General features: G+C 43.6%; 1 protein-coding gene across 1 annotated transcript in view; it reads left to right on the forward strand.

The window, feature by feature from the left end:
• Window positions 1-18,909, forward strand: part of LOC117484919 (serine/threonine-protein kinase WNK1-like) — an 84,041-nt gene that overhangs the window by 58,337 nt on the left and 6,795 nt on the right. The window contains 21 exon segments of the mRNA XM_034133407.1: window positions 581-732; window positions 734-884; window positions 2,237-3,655; window positions 5,827-5,922; window positions 6,633-6,707; window positions 8,782-9,057; window positions 10,381-10,439; window positions 10,589-10,742; window positions 10,912-11,028; window positions 11,886-11,996; window positions 12,169-12,220; window positions 12,482-12,622; window positions 13,290-14,166; window positions 14,553-14,872; window positions 14,966-15,036; window positions 15,356-15,412; window positions 16,244-16,312; window positions 16,404-16,440; window positions 16,517-16,587; window positions 17,354-17,626; window positions 18,428-18,699. Of these exon segments, the coding sequence (XP_033989298.1) occupies window positions 581-732; window positions 734-884; window positions 2,237-3,655; window positions 5,827-5,922; window positions 6,633-6,707; window positions 8,782-9,057; window positions 10,381-10,439; window positions 10,589-10,742; window positions 10,912-11,028; window positions 11,886-11,996; window positions 12,169-12,220; window positions 12,482-12,622; window positions 13,290-14,166; window positions 14,553-14,872; window positions 14,966-15,036; window positions 15,356-15,412; window positions 16,244-16,312; window positions 16,404-16,440; window positions 16,517-16,587; window positions 17,354-17,626; window positions 18,428-18,699 (4,850 nt within the window).

An 18,909-nucleotide genomic window follows, 5' to 3' on the forward strand; every position in this document is an offset into this window, starting at 1 on the left:
GGTTTATTTTTAGGACTTTTTCCAATAAGCCTATTTCCTCATTAAAGTTTATTTCAGGGTCACCACCCGAGTTAATGACAGACTGGTTTATAACATTAGAGAACGACTTCATTGAATATGTTGAATAACCATTCTTTCCTTCTATGTAACATTGTGTTCATTTGTTTTTTATTCCGTTTCAAATATGTGTTCCTTTTGTTTTTTTGGTCATCAGTCTGTTTAAGTTTTCTTTACCGCATATGTTTAGAATTATATTTCCGTGTGTAATTGTGCCATTTGTATTGTGATACTATCTTAAATGGTTGCACTGATAACAATCTTCCCTCTACAGTTTTTCTCTTTCATTTTCCCCATTGTTATGAATTACTTTTATTTACACGTTTATGTATTGCGTGATTTAGTATCATTATTTACTCGATCACTTTATTGATTTTGTTTGTGTATTCTTCACTTTTCAAACGTGTGTCCTTTGGGTGTGTTGTATTTTATCTATGTTTAGTTTGTTTTTTGTGTGTTATAATTTAATGTCTTTGTTTTTCATGTTGGTCCCGCCCCCCCCTCCCCTCTCCCTGGCCTCCAGCCTGCGTCGCGCCCTCGTCGAAGTCGTAGCATGTCTTTTTGCGTCCCCCCCTCCTCGTACTCCTTTTCCCATGCTCCTTCGCCCCTGGCCGCTCCTCCACAGCAGCCCTCCACCCCTCCTCCAGACCTGTACTCCTCATCCTCCTACACCACCCCCCCCCTGCATGCCTCTCGCGGCTGAGAGGGACACATTCGCCGGGCGCCTCTCCAAGGCCCTGGAGACGGTCCTGCCCCTCCACTCTGCCTCCCCTCTGCCCAGCGCCATGCAGCGGAGGGCCAGCCTGCCCGCCCTGTTCTCCACACCTGTAGGTTCACAGTCTCACGTCCTGAGGGGCCACAGTGGTGGTGACAACCACAGGGGGGGAGAGGGAGAGGGAGAGATGAGGTGTCTGAAAGTAGATAAAAGGGCCAGGTGCCACTTTATATGGAATGATTGATAATGATCAGCTCTTATTACTCTTTCTATCAGTACCCATTTTTTTAACAGCTTTGAACGACTAGCCAAATGGAAACAACCAGATGGAATTAGAAAAAGGAAATATTTGCGAATAATTCGAAATTAAAGGATTTAGAAGTACGTTCAAAGTAAACTGGTTTATTACCTCTTCTACCTACCAAGCCTGCTTTACTGAATATTGATGTACACATATGTAATATATATTGGTATATATATTTCATGCAAAAAGTGAAACTCAGTAAAAAGAAATCTGCAATTACATCATATTTTTTATTTTAGTCATTTTAGGTGGCTCCTATATTTTGATTAGGTAGCTAACAGGGACCTGTGTTAGTTCAAACTTAGTTTATTTTCAGGCACTGCTGTGAGTCTGACATCCTACCCATCCACCTCTCTTTAACTCTCTTTCTCCCTCTGTTGGACCACCATGTGTTCATATTCAAATCAGATAGACTGGCTATACCTTTACCTTTGCTCTATGATACTAATATCCTAAGTCCTAATATCTTTTGCATCTGCATCAGGAAAACTGCCCATTTGACAACCCTAATAATAAAAGCAGACATTTTACAGTACAGCATGTTAGCGTTCTGAAAGTTGCTGTATCCGAAATGTAAATTAATAATCAAGAATGACTTAGGTGGCTCTATTGGCTCAAATTTTAGTCAGAATATAATGTTGTGGCTCATGGTCGCCTCCTTCTCCACAAGAGGGGCACCTTTTTTATTTTTTTTTATTTTAATAGTCAAGACATCATGCTTAAAACCTCGGCTGACTAGATAGTTAGGTTGCAACTACTTAGTCAGAAGATTAACATTTGACAGTGATCATTTCTGAAATAAATGACAGTTTTTGTGAGTGCAGATGCTTCAGGATATTATGGAGCAAACATTTGGCCTTTCTTCTCTTTATACCACCTCACTACAATCTACCTCTACCTGTGAGCTATAGCAGTGTCTCCCACTTGTCTCTGTGCTGTGTCCTACCATTTCATCTCATCACTATCTGTTAGATATGTTCTGATCTATCTTAAGCACGTCATTTTGTTTCTAATCTGGAAAGATAATTCATTTCTTTTTTTCTCTTGGTATTGCTTTGAAATGATGCTCTTTAATGCACTGTTTTCTCCATTTCATGTGGGCCTTTGCTGTGGTTCTCTCTCATTCTCATCCTTGAATACATTGTATCTCATTGTCGCAGCAGCATTCAATGTCGCACCCCTACAGCGGAGGAGGAAGCACAGTAGGAGCAGGAGGGAGCATCCCCCTCCAAACCCTCCCAGACCCCCCTACTATTTTCTTCCCCTCCATCCCTGAGCGGCCCATATCTTTCTCTCCTCCCCCCACTGGGCCTCCTAAGGCCTACAACACCCAGAGACGCAAGAGCACGTCCATTCTGGAGGCACACACCCGACACTTCCAGCCTGCCTACCCTCGCTATGGGAGTAGCCTGCATCCTTTTGCTGGGATGGAGGGCGTTGAGACCCCTCCTCTCTTTATGGTCAATCCCAGTTTTGCAGCAGCTGCTCAAAGACTTGGTGTTGGAGAGCCGCTGCATCTCCAAGGACAATCGGACCCGAGCTTGTACGTCTACAAAGACATGAGAGCAGAGCACGAGGAAGCAGTGAGGAGACTGAGTCTGAATCAAGCTGCCTTATTGGACCATTATGAAGCCATGGCATATGGAGGTTATCCAATGACTGCACACCAGCTAGGCCACTTGGGTTTCCATCAGCAGATGCAAGCAGCAGCCGCCGCTGCTAGCATGGGGTTTGAACCGGTTCCTCCCCCTCAGCCGGGCTTCTTGCACACACATCTCATGCAAAGAATGAGCGCACACAGCCCAATCCCTCCACCTTTACCCCCCATGAGTGGGCCCGCTGGTGGCTCTACATCATCATCTGATGGATGCTACCCTCCACCACAGCACCCCTCCTCTTCTGCTTTCCCCATGTCCGCACCTGCAGTGATGGCCGAAGCCTTGCCATCAACTGGGAGTGTTTTTGAGTTCCATTTAGCCGCAGCGGCCGCAGCTGCTGCTGGAGACCCAAGCCTCCTGGCGTCCAGACTGTACCGGGCCCGCAGGAGCTCCATGGACCTCCCTCTGGAGGACACTGGGACTGGGTCAGGAGGTTCAGGCACGTACAGCCGACTGCAGCCAGTGACAGAGGAGCTGTACACGTACCTCAGCCCCGAGCTCCCCTTACCTCCAGGAAGTCTCCTCCTTCACCACATAGGGATAGCCGGAAAAGACAGAAGCCCAGATCCTTCTAGTGACTCGTTTGCCTCCTCTGACGCCGGAGAGTTCCAGTCCCCTCCTCCCCCACCTCTGCTCCCTCCCTTCGACTCCTCCGCTGCTCAGTCCATCCCTCACTCGTCCTCCGCTGTGTTCTACGATGCGCCCGGAGGACTGTTCCCTGTAGATCCCCAGGGACACCCACCCTCCATGCAGAGCTTTCTCCCTGCCACCCCATCCACTGAGCTTGGGGGAGCACCATCCACCCAGCTGGAGTCTCTGATCCAGAGTGCCTGGGCTCGGCATGGAGGGGTGATACCAGCCCAACCCGATATGACATACCATGAGTCATTGCTGGCCATGCAGGCCGCTAACCCCACTCTGGTACTACGTTCAGACCTAAAATACCCCTAAGACTCTGGGTCAATTACTATTACATACGTTCCTTTTCTAGCAAGGATTCACAACCACCATATATTATAATTGCCTTATTGTAACATTCTGTGCTCTTTTTTTATTGTTTGTCTGCAAAAAGACATTGTTACAAAAATGGAGAATGACAAATATTGCCATGGACCAAATATGTCATGCTCGTGTGCCCATTGGGTCATTTGCCATTGTGTATGGTATAACAACAAGTAGAGAGATAGACAATGGTATCATACATCAGAGTAAAGTGAATCCTTCTATGAAAAGCAGCTGAATTATTTATAATAGTGGTATGACCTAGAGGCTTTTATACCAATCCCTGTTGTTTTTTTTACCCTACCAACCCAGGAGCCCCCGATGATGTAGTAGTCTTTGTTTGTGATTTTATCCCTTCAAGTCATATGAACACTGCAGAGAGAGGGTCTCATGGTCTGCCTTCAAAATGTCTCACATTATTACGTGTTCTGCCTCAAGAAGCATACTTTATAGAAAAATGCTAGTCATGAGCAGAGCTTTCATAAAACTTTAAAGAAGGGGGCACAACCCAGAGCCCAACCAACCAGAAACATTCGATTTCAAACCCAACATAAGACTCAGTATCATGAGTGGAATCAAAAGGATTTAGAAAGCATTCAGAAGGTAGTCTTTGAGACCAACTCTGGTGTACAAGCTTTTAAAAGCGGTCAAAGCCCCCTCCTTTCTGTGTGTATTTTTTTTATTTGTCAATGTCAGTAAGTAATATTTTGTCTGTATGTTCATATTTAAATGTATATGAGAAAATGTGTGTTTGTGTGAGTATACTGTATTTATGGTATACTTCATTTTTTTGCTCATACAAATCCAAAGTCCAACATCAATGGTGAACATTATATATAATAACACTTTCAAATGTAGCTTTATATTCTAGACACCTACATGGGGAATGACATGTTACGAATCCAAGAAAATCCTGAAAGTAATGATAAAGCTACGAGACTTTGCTGATTTGTATGGACAAACACACAGAAACATACAACAAAACCAAGGGGGCTTAGACAAACCTAGCAATGTAACCATGCAGATAAACATTTCATTTGTTTATTCTATATTCTTTCTGTCTTCTGTTGTAATTGTTTCTTTATTTTAGCATTTTATGTTGTCCTTTGCTGGTAGTCAACTTTCTACACAAGGTTCAAAAGTCACAGTTCACATTCATGAAACCTTTAGAACGCTGATATTTCCCATGGTCTCTTTAAAACACTTATGATCACTCTTCTATTTTCTCCAATCTGTCTGACCGGTTTTATTTCATGTCGTTGAATTGAGGTTTTCTATCTTTCTATATATTTATTAGATATCTTTTGTGAAATTCTTTATTGTCTTTACGTGTTGTTAAAAAGGCAGGTAGCAGTGTGTCTGATGCCAAACTGCCTCCTACGGGTTCAGTCACAGAATATCTCTGTATGATTCTGTCCTGTGGTGTTCACACGGTCACTAGGAATGCACCAGGAAAATCAATAATCCCCAAATGTACGTTACCAGGTAATCATTTAAAAACGGCAACATTACAAACCAATCAGACTTTCTTTTAGGGCTGCTTATAAAATGTCAGGAAGAAATCTCAAAATGAAAATCTTAGTATATTTGACGTGGCAATAGATCCAATATGGCATCTGTGTAAGGTGTTTTAGGGCAAACAGCAGTGGGTTGTTTGGTGTCATTATTCTAGCTTCCACTTTCTTTGACTTATCACTACCAATCACTAAGGGTTTGACCTGCATGTGAGAAATCCCTGTACTTACACCCTGCCTAACCCCAGTATTGTGCCTGTACTGTTGTACATGCTACACTACAAACTGTGTGTATTTGTTTATGCATACAGTCGGTATTGGTGTGCTTGTATCTGTAGCCGTATAGATGTTGTCTGTGTGCATATGTGCATACACAAGAAGGAAATGTAGACTCCAAACTGATCACTGTAGAACAGCAGAAGTACCTTGTGTTTGCACTCATGTACGGTTTATGAGTATGAGCTGCAAACATTTCCTGATTTTGTTTTTCTTTTGTCTTGTTGCCGATCTCTCTTGATTCCCTCTCCCACAACACCTCTTCCTCTCTGTCCGTCTTTCTGCAATTCTGTTTCTCAGCAGCAGGTTCAGTCCCCCATCCCGCAATCCACTGCAGGACCACCCCCTCTGGTTCCTGCCAACACACAGCCAGCTCCTCCTGGGACCCCCCAACAGGTAAGATCTGTAATAAAACACTATTTATCTAAAAGTGTGTTCTCTTATCTCATTTCATTACTTTGATCCCCCTTTTAATACCACATCCTCATAAAATTAATACAAAAAAATGACCCCACCCTATTTTTGCTTATCCAGCAATAACTGGGCTTTGTCTATGAAGTTGTTGCCTTTCCCTCGAGGGAACCCCCCCCCCCCCCCCCCCCACAGAGCTGGCTTTGCCCCCAGCACAAACCACTGGCATGAACTAATTGCAGCTTTAAACTGAATTGATTGAGCATGAAATTGGACATTAATCTGACATCAAATGTTTTTTGTCAGAAAAACAGGTTTCCTCATTAGAACTAGCAAAACAACCATTCACACATAATTAAATTCAACATGTTTGTGGTTGTATAACAAACTTTGTATGGCATTTATACAACGTTGCACTATTTTAATATTGTTCAGCAGCCTTTCAGGAAATGAACAATTCATGGGATAATACAACATTGAATTAAGTAACATTAATTTTGCCAGCTGGTATTTTCCAACTCTTTTTAGTGTCTTATACCTGGGATCATCTGAGTTTATCCTGGTTATTAGAAGCAGGACATGACTGGGAGCTGAACTACCTAAAAAAAGTCTGAAACCTAAAAAGGATATTGGTGTAATCTTTATATATTTAGTAATTTCCCCTCACTGTCCCTCTCTTTTCTTCCTCTCTCCAGGTTGTTTCATCCAGTCACAGTATCACATCGGTTCAGAGCCCCTCGCACACATCTCTGCCTTACACATCTTCACAGGTACGTAAAGTAGCACCGCTAATTAAAAATACATTTACGAGATTACCTCATAAACACATTCCTAATGCAAACAAGTTGCTGCTGGTTTTTCTGCAGACAGTAGCAGGATTTAACTCAAGATCATCTTTACCGACACACACACACACCTACCGCCTTTTATACACACGCCAAAGTCTGAGTCAAAGCCAATTTAATAAACACTGACTCTTTTTATTGTCATCATGTAGAACCCTGAGGGTTAGTTTAGGTTCCAAAGGACTCTCTGATAGTGTTGCTTTCCCACACACTCTTCTGTATATGCATTTCTGTAAAAACACAGTCAGCCAGGGACCAACATGGACATACAGTATTCAAGTATTTAATCACACTTCATAACCATTCTATTACTGCATGTTTTGCTTGAACTGCTTTTCTGTAAACTTCTTTTTGTCAGCTCATATTGTTTCTTTTTTTACTTTTCCCACTTGCTGGCTCATTGGCATGCTGCCTGCACTTATCACTGGGTTTGTTTTTATGTGTGTTTACACATGCTTCCTTATCTTTCTATACACAATTTGTGTGTGCTTGAATGTTTGATGTTTGTGTTTGTGTGCGTTTAGTTTTTTGACGTCAGTCCGTCTCCGAGTATAGAGCATCTTTATCTTCTGTACCAAGCTGCTCAGCTAGTTCTGGTTCAGGTAACATTTGATATGGCAATGTATTTATTGTTTTCAGTGAGTGTGTGTATATGTGTGATTTGGTCAGTGAATCTGTTGGGCATCCCTCTGTTTGTGCTTTTGGATATAGATCTGTCTGTGTTTGATGTCTATGGTTGGTAGCTCACCCCAGATGCTCTTACTTTCTGATCAAAAGCATGGAGCTCAAACACATTAGCACCTTTTTACCAATTGAGTTGTGCTCATATTTCCTGGATCAGAAGTGGTAAAGAGTAAAAGGACATTTGGTTACAGTTGGAAGTGAAGAATGATGAAAGGTGTGTTGTGTCATTATCCAGGCCTGTATCCAGTTGGGCATTTTTGGGCAGTACTGTATATTGTATTGCCAGAAAAGGATTTGACCTACAGGACACACACAATAGCTGTAAACTCAATTTAGAATTGCCACAGAATAAATGCATTTTTATACTCATAGTGTTTGAAAACATGTGTATGTATGTTTCTAGTCATGTGTCTCCATTTGAATGTTTCATTAGGAGTGTTTACATTGTGAAACAAACCTGCTTGTATTCCACCCCCTGTAAAGCAGCACTGTGTGTACAGATCTCAGTTGTGTGTCGCTGCATGGTCTCACAGTCACGTGTGTTTTACACAATCGTCCTGTCACAGAGCCTGTTGTCACTAATGGTCTTGCTCAGTGTTCGAGTTGTCTTTCTTGGAAAGTTGTTTGAGGGTCAGTGAACTAAAGATGGCTCTTTGTTTTTACACGGTTTATCATTAAGGTCAAGAAATACTCTTAAAGAGACCCTATTATTCCTTTTGGGGGGGTTTTACCTTTCCTGTAGTGTGTTACACATACACGCACTCCCCCCCACCCCCCTGCCTAAAATGCCATCTCTAAGCAGTTTTCCAATCAGAACAGAGCCGGCCAGCTAACCAATCAGAGCAGACTAGGCTCTGGTTTCAGACAGAGGGTGAAAAGAGGTGCTGCAGCACAGGCAGTATGAGAACAATGAAGAGCTTTTTGAACATTAAAGCATGGAGACATGTCCCAGTAGAGACATGTCCCAGTAGAGACATGTCCCAGTAGAGACATGTCCCAGTAGAGACATGTCCCAGTAGAGGCACTACATACTGATATACACCTGAACATGAGCATAGTATGTCCTCTTTAAGTTCATTGGTTTATTTTTATTTTGGTGTGAAGTCTTTAAGGTGCAGCAGTTAAACCAAAGAGCAGCTTTAGCTCACTGATCCATTATGAAGGAGATTGGCGTTAACACGTGATCACTGCCGGGTTTGTCTACTTCCTCCTCCCTCCCTTTTCCTCCCTCCCTTTTCCTCCCTCCCTTCCTCTGCCTTATCCACGTTCTTCTTTCTCCCTTCTTCTTCCTTCTGGTCCTCCATCCTCTTCTCAGCCCAGTGTAACTCAGTCTACCATTTCCTCGGCGACCTTGCCCTCTCCGTCGCCATCCGTCACTGTTACCATGCCAACAGCGGCCGTGGCCTCCCCTCCCTCTCCTCTGCCACTCCCTGTTGGGGTGGTGCCTACTATTGTTTCCCCTCCTCCTCCTGTGCCCACACCTGTGCCCACACCTGTGCCTCAGCCCTTGGCCACGGTGGTGCCAATCATCACTGTAGTCACCGCCCCGCCTGATACTCCCATGGAAGCCCCTCCCCAGGTACTGGTCATAGCCTGTCAGAGCAACACGTCAATGTTGTGGGCGAGTGAGGATTGTGTACTTTGTTTTGGGTTGGACAGCATGTTATATAAGATGAAACTCAATTTCTGTATTCTTGTGAGGTTTGCTCTTACTCTGTGCCGAATCAGATTCGCCTGATTTTTTTAGGTGTACAAGTGTAAGTGTGTATTATTCACAAAATTGTGAAGTACAATTGACCCGATGGAGCTTCCAGTCCTGCAAATTGAAAAAAGATCCCCAAGCAGCTGCATGAGTCGGTTTCTGAATGTTTCCAGACACTACATACCGTAAATACATGCGTGTTTGGGACAAAATATGCAAATAAAAAACATGAATTCAATAAAAAAAGTGAATTAGCAGGCCAGGATAATAATAACAAATGTTATATCATATATTTTTGTCATGCAAAAGTGTTTCCCCCTTTGGTTCAAAAAACAGATCTGTACCTGACAGACTGAGTAGTAACAGAGATTGATAAATGATCTCAAATTACTCGAACATTCCGCTCAAGAACAAATCTGTTACGAGTTGTTGTTGCATGATGCTCAATATCCTGCGCACCTCGTGCGTTTTGATTGAAAGACCCTAATACAGCTGCATTATGAACCCCTTTAGTTATCCGTGGATGACTCAGATGTTGGGTGGTTTTTGTTTGCATTTACAGTACATTCATATTTCAGTGCAACTCTGTGGCAAATATGAAGATGTATTATATGGATGATGATGTGCTGGTAATATTCTGGTTTACTTTTTTTGAACATAGAAGAACAAGTTTGATGTGTCATGGTGTGAGTGTAGCAACACCCTCAATCAGACAGTCATTGTTGGAAAGGTTTCCCAAACTGGTGCGGAGTCACAGAGCATCTCAATGTTGTCACAAAATGGATCACTGTACGCAGGATTCTTTCTGGTCCAAGTGCAGGAGTTCAACTCTATTCCGACTTGATTTCTAAAGTCAAAAGCTCTTACTATAGACCTTTACATTGAAACAGGGTAGCATGTGTTATTGGAGATACTACTGTATGCACATAATGAATACAAACTATTGTCTTCTGGGGAAGTTCTCGCTTTGCTCCTTTTGTTTATTGCTTAATTTTTAAGTTGTTGTGTGGCTTCATATATTTCCATTCAAATGAATCCTCTTAAATCGTGCTTTAATCTAGATTCCTCTCTTACTCGTGTCACTCTTTGCTTGTACTTCATGCTTTCCTGTTGTATTTTCTTCTTTGTGTTGGTTTTGATAGTGATCAAATGGACTGATGTGTGTGTGTCTGCGTGTCTATGTGTATTTTCATGTGTCTGTGTGTGTTTCAGTCTTCAGAGCTGTCCCAGTCCCAACTACAGCCACCTCAAGTCCTCTCATCTATAGAGAGGTAATACATATGATGCACGAGCAAACTCACACACAATGTCTGAACTCCTGCATGTATTGATTACATTTAATCATTTTGAATGGCGTCTCTAAGTCAGTTTCTATTTTCCTGTCATTCACTCTGGCCTCTGTTTCCCCTCTGTGCCTCAGCGGACACTCTGAGGCCTCAGGTCTGAGTGACGGAAACGAGGGAGGAGGAGGGGGTCGCCATGAAGGGCGCTCCACCAAGAGACATCAGAGGCGTTCAGTGCGAAGTCGATCACGCAATGAGAAGACCTCCAAGGCCAAACTCAATGTCCTCAATGTAATAGCACAGCCCATAAGTCCTATCAATCCTAATGAAGCAATAACTCTTCTTTTGCTAGTGTTTATTGGTTGTGAGTGATGAGCTGCAATAGAGATATGTTGACTGTCTCCTTCTTTCTAATGGTGATGTTCTCTCTGTGTATTTCTACATGTGTGTCTGTGTGTAGATCTCCAACCGAGGAGACAGGGTAGCAGAGTGTCAGCTGGAGACACACAACAGGAAGATGGTGACCTTCAGGTTCGACCTGGACGGAGACAACCCTGAGGAGATCGCCCAGATCATGGTACACACTCCGCCACTTGTTTCATCTTCTCCACAACTCTTCAGAATGATTGCAACCATCTTAATTCATTTATTATTCCATGCAGAGGCCTTTCATTATAACTACTCTTGTTGAAAATGTACTGTCCAAGACATAATTGGGACAAATTATATTGTTATTATAAAATAAACGTTTTTCCCCTGATAAATGATAATAAAAATAAGGGCTTTTAATTGAGGACATGTGCTTTAATTTGTACTGCAATCATTAGCCTTTGCAACTTAGTCTTTATGGCTAAATCTGGCTTATTAACATGATAGACTCAAGTGCCCAGGTTAATAAATGTTCACTGTCGATTCTTAAATAATTCAATACAAACCCTAATAATAATAATAATAATAACAATAAGGTGAGTACACCCTTTCTAAGAGCAATTTACTTCTAAATTACGGGGGGGGAAAGAGTGTAATTAGAATAAAAACAAATACAAAGATATCTTGAAAAATCAAACGTAGAAAACAAAACAAATCACTAACCCAAAGACAAATGGAAACTACGGCACAAAATATGCCATGTTTTTCAAAATGTGCAATGTTTGTGCAATGCCCTAGTCTTATATAATAGGGATAACCCGAGGTCAGCTAAATAATGATTTCGACAGGCCAAGGAATATGCTTCACATGCCACTGTGCGTGCTATCTCCTCTTTGTCACCTAAAACCACTGAACACACACATAATTGCTCCTTTCCTTGTGCTTTCATTGTGAGAGTTATCAACAGGTTCCCACAAGAGGTGAAATTATAGCTCTGTGGCAACGCACTGGCATAGGAAGAATAAACCAGCATGGTTTCTGTCACATATTATATTTTCTCTGCAGGTCCAGAGTGAGTTTATCCTGGAGAGTGAGAGGGAGTCGTTCATTGAGCAGGTCAGAGAGGTGATAGAGAACGCAGATGAGAAGGGTCTGGAGAGAGACTCAAACAGCCAGGTAAATACAACACACACTCTTTATGTCTGTCTCTCATTTGGTCTTTTTGATGGGTTCCTGATGTTGTTTTATGAATGTTTAAATAGCTGCTAATATGCAGTATAGCACCTTTTCTTTATTTAACACAATGTATCTCTTAGTGTTTATTTCATGTTGTGTTGTTGATCTACAGATGGCAGGTGATATGGCGCAGCAGATTCCTACTAGATCTGTCCCCATGCCAGGTAAAAATAACAAAACTAAAAACCTTCGAAAAACAACAAGCACTCGTTTGAATGCCAAAGGGGGACGCTTTACACCTGACTTTAAGCATCTGTGTTAGCAAGCATTCAAAGTGTTCCTGCCAATTCTATACATGACCGTAAAGTGTCCATCCACAAAGCTTCCTTGGCTTGATGAACTCTACTGTAGAATATCAGCGTGCATATGAATCTCTCAGGGATTAACAATAACAATGCTATGTATTGACATGCTCCTCTCTGCAGACATCTCTCCCAGTGCAACAGCACAAGTGGTCCATTCAGCGGGTCGGCGGTTCATCGTCAGCCCCGTACCTGAGGCCCGGCTGAAGGAACAAACACTCCCCTCTTCCCCTTCTCTGGCCCGCCAACGGCCTGCAGGAATAGGTAAGGGTTGTGTTTGTGTGTGAGTGTGTGTGTCTGTCCTTCAAAAGTCAGCAGTTCACTTCTTTTCTTTTAGAATAAAAGGTTTGCTTTTAAACCTGTTATTACTCTGGTGGCCCAAAAGGGAAGCAAAGACAAACAAATGTTCCCACAGTCATCAGGTAAAGCTGAAATGCTTTTAGAGGAAATTGCCCAAATGATCCGTCCAAGTGCAAAAACACACGGACAATTGCTTAATTTGATAGAATATGACCTTTTAATAGAACAGTGAGATATTGTTTAGCTACTGCTCACAACAGACCCGGTTTCTTGTGACCAAAGAACAGCTTAGGGGCTTTCTTTGGCCCGATGTGTAGCTGTGATGTAATCACGGCTTGAAATTGTTTTTATAAAATAGTCGTCAAGTATAGGAATTAGAAAGTTATGGACACATTACACTTATACTGAATACTATAATTATTTTTAAATAGTAGTGTCGCCCCTCCCGCTCTCCCCCTTTTTTCTCTGTCTGTGTTTTCAGTGTCTCTTTGAACATATTTATGTAAATCACCTTCGGTTGCCTCTGTGTATGAAATGTGCTTTATAAATAAACGTACTGCCTTACTGCCCAAAGATTGTACAGTGAACCAGACGGGCATTGGGGATTAAACCACAGTTTCTCTGGTTGCAGTTCCTCCAGCTGCAGCTCCAGCCCAGACCCCCGCCACTGGTGTGAGCTTGTCCCAGTCAGCTGGAGCCATCAGCTTACAGCAGGCCTTCTCTGAGCTCAGACAGAACCGGGATCAGTTTGACCCCGGACCCAGCACTGCCCCTGCCTCCATCCACTCCACCCACCCCCCTCTGCAGCCTGCAGCAGCTACTGCCCCCCCACAGGCCAGCTCAGTCCCTCCAACTGTGGATCCTACTGCTACTCTCCTCCCTTCTAGTTTGAACCCGCCACAGGAGCAGGTGTTGGAGCCCTCCCTTTCTCCTCCTTCCTCCTCCTCTATGCCCAGTGCCCCTCTCAGCCATCCTTGCTCCTCCCCCTCTCCTCCCACTGGGGTGAGTCAGTCCACCCTTCAGTCCCAGCCTGTGTGCCTGCCCCAGGTTCAAGCACAGATTCAGCCGCAGGCTTTCCCCCAGCCTCAGTCTCATCCTGTCATTGCTGCATCAGCCCCCTCCCCTTTACCACCTGCCAGCATCTCCGGCCTCCCCCCACCACTGCTCACCTCCCCTCCTCCCGCCCAGACTCCTGTATCCTCGCCTCCTTCCTCCACTCTTCTAGCTAGTGAAGTCTCCTCAGAACATCCGTCAGTGTCCCCCCCCTCCCCCTCTACTGCTTCCCTCTCCTCCTCCGTCATCCTCACCACTGCCATCCCAGGCCCACAGCTCACTCCCCCCACCTCCTTCCACACCACCACCCCTCCCTCCTCTTCCTCCTCCGTTGTGGGGCTCCAGCCAGTGACCACCAATGTTCCTTCAGTCCAACCGACCTTGGTCCACTCCCAGCCGCAGACGGCAGCGCTGCCTGGGCAGACGCACACACACTGTGGGGAATGTGATGCAAGGTGAGAATATCTACTCCCTGACCTTATTGAGACTGACTAGTAAGTGTTCACGTACCAAAAGTAAGCACGGATAGCTTGCTCAGTTTAATTATCCTCTTATTATTCTCTGATCAGACCGTTTCTGATTTAAGTCCTAACTTTTAAAGTTGTACACCATGTTGTGTGTTGTTCTTTTTACTATGGATAAGTGCTTCATCAGCCTCACTTCAACACATACGAACTATCCCTCAAATGTTCTGTCAAACATAGAACAGCTTTAGTTGTGATTGTGTTGTCTCCTGGGAAAAGGTGAAATGTTCATGCACTCGTCACTATAAAGCCAGTTTCATGGGCTTTGGGTCATTTATTGAGCATCATTGCAGATCACTCATTGATATCTCTCTCAGGTGTGAGGCGTTCAATGAGTCCCAGGGTAAGCCGGACGACATCCAGGCTCTGGAGATGAAGCTGCGCTCTCTCTTCATGGACATGGGTGGAGGGGGGTCAGCCACCGGGGGAGACCTCTCAGCTGCTGACCCTGCGTCTGGAGCCCACGCAGCAGGTACCTCGTCCCCAATGGGCCCCTGCCCTACCTCCAGCGCATCTGTCACCACACCTGTGTCCAGCCAGCCGGCCAACCCTCCTCAGCCCCCCTGCACCCTGCCGCTGGGCTCCCCTGCCCCCGCCCAGAGACCAGGAACACCCATCTCCACCCCTGCTCCCATCGGTATGTAGAGGAATGTGTTTGTGTTTCTGTAAATGATCTACTGTAGGTGAAACTGTGATATAACTTTGCTGCTCACTGATTTTATGATTTCAGTTTCTACAGTCGTCCCTGCTTCATCCTTTGGCCAGACCACTCCATCCAAAACTCCTTTATCCAGGACATCGGTGAGTGATCCAGCTTAACTGTAGATGGCAATACTACTTATTTCAATATACCTATTGGAAATTGTATCCATTATTGAATCCTGTAGACAGCTACTGTTGCATAGTTTTACAGTAATACACCTTTAAAATTGAAGAAGTCACATCATTTAATCTTTATATGTAAAGGTTTTTCCGAGATGTTTCTACTCACTTTCCTTGCATGAACATTTATTTTCACGTTCTGTACAACAAACGCCGTTCTTATAACCTCCTCTACAAATATTTTCCCTCTCGTTTCTCCCTCTCTGTCTTTTCATGGCCTCTATTTCTCTGGGATCAGGCCAGTTCTCCTCCTTCAGAACTCCTGCCATCATTCCCTGGACCTTGTCTAACACAGGTGTTTTTTTGATCCTTTTAAGAGTTCTATTTCCCATGCAAAGCAACACGGTGTGTAACCTGAGCCTGTAATGCTTATGAAGGCATATCCATGCATCTGTTGTGTGTGATTAATGCTTCTGCTGGGAAGAAACACTTTTAATTCCTAGTGCTCACTGAACATTTAACAGCACTGGCCTACAGTAACCCTGAAATATACCTTAGAAATAATGACATATTAAATCAAATACAGACATTTAACTAGCAACTAACACTAGCACTTTACTTTAAATGATAAAAGGATTACATTCAGAGAGCAGCAGTCCAATAAAAAAGGATGAGAGACATGGAAACTTAGAGAAGTACCTCCAATCAGAGAAGTGCATTTAGTTTCCAGCACATTTAGTTGCCTCTGCCTCTGTGCATGCTGGTGTCTAAAGATAGCCACACCATGTGACCACTTGATAGTGAGACTTGTATTTCTTAGATGGAAAATATTGAAGCCAAGTTACCATCTTTCACTCCTTGTCCTGTTTGATCAACAGAGCTGCTGTTGAGCTCAAGGGATTTGCCTTCCACATCACCTTACCTGGGATTGTGTGTGTTGGCTCAGGAGAGGGGGCTCATGAAACTTAGAGGGATAATGCCTTTTACAGTACCCGACTTCAAAAATATACACACTTAAATCTTCTGAATTTCAGTCAAATATATAAAAAGTTGAGCCCTAGTAGCCATACTTGTGTGCTTTACGCTGATCTGTGCTTGTATTGCTAATCAACTTCAGTGGCTAATCCTGTGTGTGTTATCTTATTATTTTCTGGTGGGTTTAAATGTGAATCTGTCTCTTTCCCAGTCCCAGCAGCCTCTGGAGGACCTTGATGCTCAGTTGAGGAGAGCGCTCAGCCCAGAGACACACACACAGGTAAACACCAAACACACACAATTGGATGTTAATCTGCTAACTCATACTCATTTTAACCCACTTCCTTCTTCTTCCTCTTTGCTCACTCAAGGCCTCTCACAGTGGCACGCATTCAGCGGGACAACCAAGTATGTAAATGAATACATCTGTTATTTTATCTTGGTGTTATTTTTATGTCTAATTTCTGTAACATCTGTCTCACAGTTCCTTTCTCTCTGGATGAAGCCGAGTCCACCTCTGGTCATTCAGGTGGAATTAAACTGGGAAGATTTCAGGTAAAATGTCCCTCATACTCCAGATCCTACAAGAACACCTACACATTTCCTTTTATGGCGAGTGAAAGGAGGACATAATGAGTTAAAAGACTTTTATTTCAGGTTGTGATGCTTCTTTGCCTGAATTTGCTGATTAAAGTTCTCTGTTTATTCCACTGTTAGCAGCTGATTCATTGTAGCCTTTATTTAACCAGGTGAAATCCCATTGAGATCAAACGATCTCTTTTTCAAGGGAAACCTGCAGCAAGTCGGTTACACATGAAAACATAAAAACAACAGAAGACAAAAAGGACATCATACAACATAATTACAGGGGTACAATTTACAAACCTATCGACACTGACAGGTACCAAGAGTATCAAATTGCATTGCATCTAGCCGAGCTTTAAAACGATGCAGGGGAACCAAGATGCTCAGTTTCAGTTCTTTTTGCATAGTGTTCCAAGCTAGAGGAGCTGCGCACATAAAAGCTTTCGTACCTAAATCAGTCCTAGCACTTGGCACATGTAACAAAAACACATCCTGGGATCTCAGGCAATAGCTACTTGCAACTCTCTGTGAGATCAGAGAGCAGATATAAGACGGTAGTTTACCCAACATGGCTTTGTAGATGAACATGTACCAATGACTGAGCCTCCTGTTAGTGAAGGCATACAGGGTACAGTGATGAGTGAGTACTTTACAGTTAGTAACAAATCTCAGCGCACTGTGATAGTCTGTTTCTTCTTCTCTGTTGCATTGCCACCTCACTCCTCTCACTGGTCAGGTGTCCTTGGCCACTGAAGCGCCTCCTGTCCACCGCCCTGCCTGCACTGAGTCTTCCTCCACCTCCTCCTCGTCCTCCTCGTCTTCTTCCTCCTCGTCCTCCTCCAGTCTCTCCAGCCCGGAGAATACACTGCACAAGAACTCCTCGACTCCTCTCAGAAAAGGAAAAGGAGGAGACGTTGTTGATGGACCTCCTCAGCGCTCTCAGGGGGGGTCCAAACAACCCTCCCCCCTCACCTCACCCTGCCCCTCCACCACAATCGGACGCTTCCAGGTATTTCCTGTTTGTGATCGTGCAATGCACTGGGGGAAGGGTTTCTTTACTGAATGCAGTGTTGGGGTAGTTTCTCTAAATAAGTCATGCATTACACATTACTAGTTGCTTTTAAAAAAAGTAATCCCTTACTTTAGTAAATGAGTCACTGCTGATAGTAATTAGTTTACACTACTAGTCACATTACTTTTGGACTCTATAACATCACCTGAGATGCACCATAAATCCAATGAGAAATAACAATATAAAGTTGAACCTCATTTATCCCGGATCAGCACCAATCCTTTACTAATGAAGCCAATCCTGACGCAGCACTGTTTTCTTAGCTCAGTTTCATCCGAACACTGGTCCAGGTAGCTTCAAAGGTTCTCCTATCTGATGGCCGCCCGCCTGTTACCTGTATCTTCCTCAACATGTTTCGGAAAGAGGGTGGCAGCATTTCCTCAATGATGTTTCCTGCGCCTGTTTATCTCTGCTGTGAGACTCTGACATTACTGGTCCATCTCATCATCCATGAAGTCACGAGTGTAGTGGAAGAGAAAAGGGACGTTTGATTTATTTCTCTGTCTCCTGTTATTCAGATAGTTAAAGTTAAAGTATCCAAAGCAATGAGATAACTTTGTGCTTAGTAACTGAAATATTAACTGCTGTTATCAACAGTAACACAGTCACACAGACAAATGTAATCTGGTTACAGTAACATGTTTCCCCCAACACTGGCCACATGTATAAACTAATGCTATTTTCCTTTTTCTTTGTCCTACCAATATTATTTCAACCAATTATTCGCTCTTCTATCAGGTCACCACCAGCCCAGAGGCCCGTGTTGGTAGGTTCTCAGTCAGTCGTGCCCAGGAGCAGAACCTGGAGTCCGGGCTGAGCCCCCCGCCTGCCCCCCCGGCTGCTAACGGACCCAGTCACCCTGCGCAGGTTCTGAGTCCAGACTCCACTCATAAAGCGTCACTGCCCAGTTTAAACAACAACTCTTTCAATAACTCCTACATCAGCAGCGACAACGACTCCGAATTTGAGGATGAAGACTTCAAACTGGAAGTCAGCCACCTGAAAGAAAAGTGAGTAACCCCTCCCCTCTTTCAAAGCATCTCAGAGATATTACAGACTTGTTGTCCTCTCAACACTTTAATCAATCTTTCACTTCTCTGTCACCTTTTGTTTATTAAGTCAAACTGCTATAAACTAGTTTTTACTCTCTTCTTTCTTCTCCTTTTTCTATTTCTGTGCCCTGAGAAATAGTGGGCTGTTCTTCTCTTTTCTCCTCTTCC

Source organism: Trematomus bernacchii, unplaced genomic scaffold (assembly GCF_902827165.1).
Source record: "Trematomus bernacchii unplaced genomic scaffold, fTreBer1.1, whole genome shotgun sequence".
Classification (NCBI taxonomy): Eukaryota; Metazoa; Chordata; class Actinopteri; order Perciformes; family Nototheniidae; genus Trematomus; species Trematomus bernacchii.